Genomic DNA, 7510 nt, shown 5'->3' on the forward strand with positions numbered 1-7510 from the left:
AGCTTATACTGCAGAAGAATCCGTTTGTGCTGCGTTTTTCCTGCCGGCGGGACATAGCGCGCAGCACAGTTCTTTCAGAGATGCTACAGCCTTTCTTAAGTTGCTTAAATTACTCTCTCTATTTAAACTATTGCTCCTGTAGTTTTTCCCTTTCAAATTAAGGAAATGTTTTGTTGACTACAACTGCAAGGTAAAAAGTTTGAACAACTTCCTTTATGAGCACAATATTTAGATTAATCTGGGTATTTAATAAAGATGTTCTATTAAAACCCAGGTGTCAGAATGATTGTCTTATCAGAGCCTGCGCTGAACATCAGTACTGTTTTCCCATTTGTTTCTCCCTGTAGAATAATAAAAGGAAAAGAAGCAAATCCAAGCAGCATCAAGGCAACAAAGATGCTAAGGACAAGGTGGAGAGGCCAGAGGTGGGGCCCCTGCAGGCCCAGGCACCACTGCTACAAAATGGTCACATGAATGGCTGTGAAAAGGACAGCTCATCCCCTGACTCTGCCAGAGAAAAACTGCCCCTCACACCACGTGAGAAAAAGATCTCAATACTGGAGGAACCTCCAAGGGCTCAGCGTGGGATCACAGGTCAGTTCTTAAGTATCTATCACCTGCTTAGGGCGTTGGACACAGCAGAGGGAGCTCCTTGAAGCAGTGGCAGACAGTATGTAGATAGCACTGAGTCTGAGTCCTAGTCCTTATGCCAGGGACTAGGACAAGGGCTCAGAGAAAGCTTTCAGGCTGCCCCAGACCGGAGCATCCATACCCACCCTCCAAGCGCCCCATAGTTCTGTTATTATCTAGGGTTCTTGACTGTTTCCTTTTTCTATGCCAGTTAAAGAGTGGGAAAGCAGGAAATATCTTGAACAGGTGACAGCTGGGAACTTCTCAAACACCACCAACTGGATCAGCCAGAAGCAGTCAATAAAAAAGGTTTATTTAGAGGTGAGGAAGCACACAGTGAAGCAGAGAGAGCTTAGGAAACTAAAGTCCAGCCTCTCTTTGATGGCTAGGGATGTTTAAGCCTTTAAAAGGTCTTCCCTTCTTAATTTAGCTTTGGACAGTTTGAAGAAGGCAGGATAGCCTATTGGCCCACCACTGTTGCTTAAACATGGTGTCCTAATCCAGCCTTGAACTTGTTGAGCCAGTCCCTCAGCAGGGGCTCTGCTGGCAGAAACTCCTGCAAGACCTTTGTTTTAAGTTGCCAGGCATTTGTCTCAGGTTCAGAGGGTGAGGAAGGAGCCAGTCATCTTGGAAGCTCATCCTCCTTTTACCTAGTTATACCCCTTCTCCCTTACAGCCCCTTCCTCTCGCCTCTGCCTGAGGATCCCTCAGTTCAAGTGAATATTAGGTGACAAAGCAATGCTAGTTTGAAGAGATATTTCACCTAGGAAAAGGGAGAGACGAGTGATGACAAAGGACAATGTTATTACGTTAAGATTATTTTGTCTCCTTTTGGGTATTGGAATGAGGGTTAATCATTTATGCTGCAGCTGTAAATTAACTTCGTAATTCTACTTGTGTGTATTATATATACACATAGTGTTGAAAGACTCCCGTAGGGAGACCCCCCACTCAAGTCTCAGGAGGACACGCACCCAAGGAATTACGAGAGACCATCTTGATGTAAACACATGAGGCATTTTAATTTTGGGGCTCTCCGGGCCGACTCATATCTCGCTCAGGAGGCAGAGGAGCTGACCACGAGGCTCAGGGGTTAGGGGATTATATAGGAATAAGGTCTGGGGGAACAAAGGAATCAGTGTGGCTATACATGATTGGCTAGTTCAAATATTAACTATATTACATGGAGAACAGAGTGGAAAAATTTTAAGGGTGGTAATCTGAGTCAACAGAGCATCTGACCTTAAACCATATCTAAGAGGACCAGATGGCCCACTACTCAGTGTCTGCCCAGACATGTCCTTGCATTTTTTTTTCTTCTATATCTTCCTGGCCTGCTAGTTCCCAGAATGTCTTAACAGCTTGCTTATTTTTGCCCAGGCTTATTTGGACATATTCGACCTTGGTCCACTGTGTTTTCTCTCAAACCTGCAATTTTCTCATTAGCCAGCATAAGTTTTAAATTTAACTCTTTCAGTGTGTGTAGGTGCATATGCTAGTCTAAAGGCCAGAGGATGTTGTAAAGGGTGTCTCCCACCTAACTCTCCACCTAATCCTTTGAGATAGAACCTCTCAGGGCTTGAGATAGATCCTCTCACTATTTGAGATAGAGCCTCTCACTGTACCTCAAGGTGCACTGACAGCCAACAAGCCCCAGCTATACCCTCCTGCCCCTGTCCACCATGCACAGGGGCTATACACGCACACAGCCATGTTTAGCTTTTTCCGTAGGTTCTAGGGAACTTAAGCTCAAGTCCTCATGCCTGCACAGGAAGCATTCTTTCCCACTGGGCTGTCTCACCAGCCCCAGAAGGCTACTTCTTAATGCACTTGTCTGTGTCTGGGTACGTTATTTCTTCTCTACTTGCCTGTCTCTACTTCTGTAAGAAAGAAAGCTGTTTCTGTTTGTTTTCTACATACTGAAATACAGAATGCCACAGACAGGAAATTATAAGCAATAGAAACTTCCTTGGCTCGTGGCTCTAGAGGCTTGGAAATCGAACGCTGGGAAGGAGAGATGAAAGCGTTGAGGGGGTTAGACTCAATCCACTGCTATAACAACTGTAATCTAGCCATAAGCATGGCATCCTCATGACCCAGTTACACAAGGCCGACTTCTCAACACCTAGTGTTAGCAGTTACATTTCTAGCATTTTCAGGAACCCATTCAAACCATAGCTCTCAATGATAATGACCTTATGACCCAAGAGCTATAAAAAATCCTAAAAAAATAAAATTTGTATGTGATGTAACCTGCCTAGAAACAGAATTTCAATAAAAATCTAAGACCTCTTTGACTAGGTAAACCAGGAGGGCTTATAAAGTGGCCAGATGTTCATACTTACAATGAGTTGAGTTGGTACTTAAGATAGAAAAGGCAATATCCAGCTGGATATTGTGGACAGTGTTTCTTTATATTTAATATATGGAGAAAGTGTCAGTAAATAAATATATGTGTCTGTGAAATCTCCGAGACTACAGCTGCTACAAATGTAGTGTGATGGGGTGCTGGGTACCAAAGCTAGGTACTGGCCACTCACAAAAGACTTTTAGTGGAGTGCCGGATGCTCTGTAGATTCTGAGGATACCTGCAGTCTAGGTGCTGCAGGAATCACTCTGATGTTCTCCTAGCAAAGCCTATGGGCACACTGGTGAATTTCAGGGTTGGAGAACAGAGATGCCACCTCTGTGGCAATTGAGATGCCATAGATGTGCTGGATGTGGAGAGATCTCTGGACAAGGTGATGCAGAGGACGGGGAAGGTCAAGAAGGAGTGAGGAGAGCTTTGCTCAGCTGCCGCAGACCGGGTTCGTTGCGGGAACCCCAATTTCCACGGGATGAGAATTCTGGTCAGGTGGGCAATAAGTCGGCAGATGACAAACAGACTCCAGACACAAGGGTGTGGTGAATCTGAATGTATTTGTGCAAGGTGAGAATCAGGCTTAAATACCGTACAGCAAACAGGGCAGATGTCAAGAGTCACATGGGCAGGTGGAGGTTACAGCAAGGGACGCAAGACTGAAGTCACATAGGCAAGTGACCCCCACACCAAGGTCAGCAGGGTCTGGTAGCTAGGAGTGAAGCAGGAGGAAGAGGAGTGGAACTCTTCCTGTTGAGGCATTTTGATATTTCTATGCTATTTCTATGGTCCTGCTGGAGGCAATGACTAGGAGGTTTTAATCTAACACTTCTAGCTAATGTCTTTGGGTAGAAGCCCTTCATTACTCTAGTATGTAAAACATTTCTAACTATTATGAACTATCTATTGCTCTAAGGAATATGCTTGACCTCTGTTGCTAGCTGTGGCGAGGCAGATACTTTGAGAGAAATTGCAAGCTATGGACAGCTTGGTATTAAACTAGGATAGGTTGGAAACATTGTGCTGGCCAGAAAACAATGTCCAATCTTAACCATTAACGAGTAGTTTCTTGGGGTACTTTTATGCCTAAATATGAGGCCATGTTGATGATTGGAAAGACTAATCTGGAACACATCTGAGTTAGGGGATACCAGCGACTGTCTGAAATCCAGGAGGCACAGAAGTCCTTTTGGAATCTTATTGCCTCTTATCCTTTATCAGGATTTTATCCCCGATATTTTGGATATGACTGGAGTAGACGAGTGTGCGTAGCACTCAGCGGCCTCATTCATTGTACCCTGTTGCTAGTGTGGCAGCGTTACCCTGTGACAAGCCAGAGATGAGTGAGGTAGTATGTACCTCTGCCTAGGATTTTTAGTCCAACAGAAGAGAGCAAAACACAAACAAAACCTCATGGTGGTTTGTACCAATATGGTGAGGAGGCACCAGGTCCCTGACACTTGTCACACTAGCAAGTCTTTAAATTGCTTGTCCAGCCCTAGTTTTCTTCCAGAAACCCATTGCCAAAGAACTCCACTTATAGTGATGTAGTCAGATCATCCTTATTGGCTAGACGACACTTTTTCCAAACCAAACATTGACTGTAATAAAAATAACCTAGTCATTTTGCACCCAAATTCTCCAAGAATTTTTAATTCGGTTTTTAAAAAAAATGGTTTTTTTTTTTTTTTTGATTTATAGTCAGGGCAGAAGAAAGAAATTAAATAATCGAATGGCAGATTCCCAACTTTCCTTGTTATTGCTTTCAAACGAATTACTTTCAAAATCTAATTACTCGAGTTGCTGTTTTGATATCAATCATAAACTAAAAGCATAGCACATATATTTATTCACTTACTCATAATTTTTGCCTCTATCCAAACACGGTTTCAGTCTGTCAGGTAATTGGAGTAAATGTGAAGCAGAAGCCCCTCTGCTCACAAGGGTAGCCCCGGTGACATTTAAGCACCCACTGAAGCTGTTCTCTGTGCAAGGAGGCTTGGCAAACACTAGCATGTGACTTATTGTGAAGAATTCTTGAGTGTACCAAGTATGATTCCTGTATCCTTTTGTTCCAGCGAGTTTAACCTAAAGGTATTATTTGTTAATGTCATTGGTTCCTTACAAATCTGTATGTTTTATGTAATCTTTTCTAGTGAAGAATGAGTGGCGGGAGGTCATTAGGTGTGTTTGTAAAAGGAGGGGAGCACCACTGGGTCAACCATTAACTTCATGAGCATCCCACACGCTATGATCATAAATTTGAAAACATGTTTGTAACTGGTTAGGTTTTTATCTTCCAAAGATAATAAAGGTCCGTCATGAAGTTGCTGTCAAAACTGTTAAATGACTCTGAAATGCTTGTTCAATCTATCAGCAATTCTAGGCCCATTAATAGTTGCGTCACAGATGAATGTCTGAACTTGTATACTCTACACCCCATTTCTGAAGAGAAAGGATAAGACAGACCCGTAAACCCTGCTTTTGTGGGGAAACCAAGGCTCCTTGGGTGGAGAGGTCAAGGAACTGTCTCTTTACCCTTCTCTAGTTGGCAAAATTTGACTCCCTTCGGTCCATCTAAACCGCAGTATAGAGTTAATGCGCAAGCCATGAGCTCTCTAATTCCTAAAAAATAAATTTTAAAAAATGTATAATTGAAAAATTAGAAAAAGTAATAGTAACAAAGCCATATAATGATATTCTATGCTTGAGTGGGTTCACAGCATGAGCCTGAAAGAAATCTCCAGGCTACTCGTGGAGGTACATTTATCAGGCTCTCCAGTAATGAAACTGGCTCGACAAAGCCTGCCTTGAACGCCCCGCCGGGCAGGAGGCTATGGACACGTGCAAGGCGTGTTTTATCTTTTTATAACACCTTGACATTCACGATCTCACTTTTTAAAAAAGTCTTAAACAGAATCATTATGCTGGCGCGGGGAAAGTTAGCTTTAAGTTAGGATGTATGCAGGCGTCTGCGGAGTGTTAGTGTGACTTCCTACATGAAAAATCACCGCCCAGAGCCCCGTCCTTCAGGCTGTAAATACAGCGCTGTCAGTTGGGCCAGGGTTGTGTATCAGCACGAAGCTTGGAATTCAGAGGGCATGCTTTAAGTCTGAGAGTTGTTTTTTGTTTTTTGGGTTTTTTTTTTTCCATATTTCAGAACTTTTAATAACAGCTCAGATTAGATCTTTTACACAATCCAATCAAAATCATCCTGTTTTCAAACACTAAGTCAGGCGAAGAGCAGACACAGGTTTATTTTTCACTAAGAGCAGCACTAAAGATAGTAATTTTTATCCCCTCAGGCCACCAATCTAAATGTCTAAACGCCTTGGAGTCCAGTTTTGCCAAGCCTTCCTCCTCTGTTTCGGGACACTCAGATTGCAAACCTTATCTCTGTTTGGGCCAGAACAGGAAATCACACTCCTCTCTCTTTCTCCAGCTGGACACATGCCCACAGAGGAGGGGAGGAGCAGCAAGGTGGCCACCAGCAGCTTCCCTTATATTATATCTCTCATCCTCAAGGCTTTCTGGGGATCCACATCTTCTTTTCCTGTTTGTCACAAAGGAGGGCTCCCTGCTGTGTTTGCTGGCCTCTGCTACCCAGTCTTACAGTCTGCCCCTATCCATGTCTCTGCTGTCCTATACAATACAAACTCTGTGAGGGGCTCACAGGCACAGAACTCCCTCCTTGCTCTCAACGTGGAATAAACCAAACAAGAAAGATGGGGGCTTGTAATTTTATAATGTGGCTATTTGTGCCCCTTTGTGCTTGCTCCAACTGCAAACACCCCAGCACTATTTTGTGTTTCCAAGCAGATTTTTTTTTCCATGTTACTGTTGGCAGGAGCTCCAATATGATCTCTCCTGCTCCTCTAAGCCCTGAGTTGGGCCAGAGGATTAGAAGAGATCAACAGGAAAGCTGCTAGCCTAGAACTTTCATAATGAAGCTAAGGCCCTGAAGTCAAATGACATAATATATCATGAGCAAGACCCAGGGTGTCTAGCAGTGGAAGTCTGGTTTCAAACATCGGTCTTGTTCAGTTACTGGATATGTGACCCTGGAAAAGCTAAGTGCCATGGTGTGTTTCATCTTATTCCTCTGCACAACAGAAAAAAAGTCTAACTGTCCAAGGTGTGGGTGAGCAGCGAATGAGATTTGTAGTTGTGCTTAGCACAATATACCTGGCAGAGGCAAGCACTGTGTCACGGCTTTAGTCCATGAGCCCATTATGTTTGATGCATGCTGGGTGTTTTTAATCCTGGAGATGAGCCAGATGACCGTGCATTTGCATTTGGGGAGTTTGTGTGCTTTGTTGGGCAGGAAAAACAGATGGATGATAAGCCAGCCTAAAACTAAGGCACCAGGATAATTAGAGATTCCAAAAAGCGTGAAGGCCACCTACCTGAGGACATGGTTGCTGTGTGGTGGCTTAGTCTAAGGCCATGCTGTAACGTAAACATCTGAAGAGCAGGTGTGAAGCCGAACTCCAGGTTCCTCAGTATCTCATGCCAGGTTGG

At 43.7% G+C, this 7510-nt stretch overlaps 1 protein-coding gene across 6 annotated transcripts in view; it reads left to right on the top strand.

The window, feature by feature from the left end:
- The window catches only part of Spats2l (spermatogenesis associated serine rich 2 like), a 178046-nt gene that overhangs the window by 113808 nt on the left and 56728 nt on the right, over positions 1-7510 (top strand). For all 6 annotated transcript variants that reach the window (XM_031367545.1, XM_031367544.1, XM_031367543.1 and 3 more), the window contains one exon: positions 348-594. In XM_031367545.1, coding sequence (XP_031223405.1) covers positions 348-594 — 247 coding nt within the window. The remainder of the gene's footprint in view (positions 1-347; positions 595-7510) is intronic.

The sequence above is a fragment of the Mastomys coucha genome, unplaced genomic scaffold (genome assembly GCF_008632895.1).
Source record: "Mastomys coucha isolate ucsf_1 unplaced genomic scaffold, UCSF_Mcou_1 pScaffold14, whole genome shotgun sequence".
Lineage (NCBI taxonomy): Eukaryota > Metazoa > Chordata > Mammalia > Rodentia > Muridae > Mastomys > Mastomys coucha.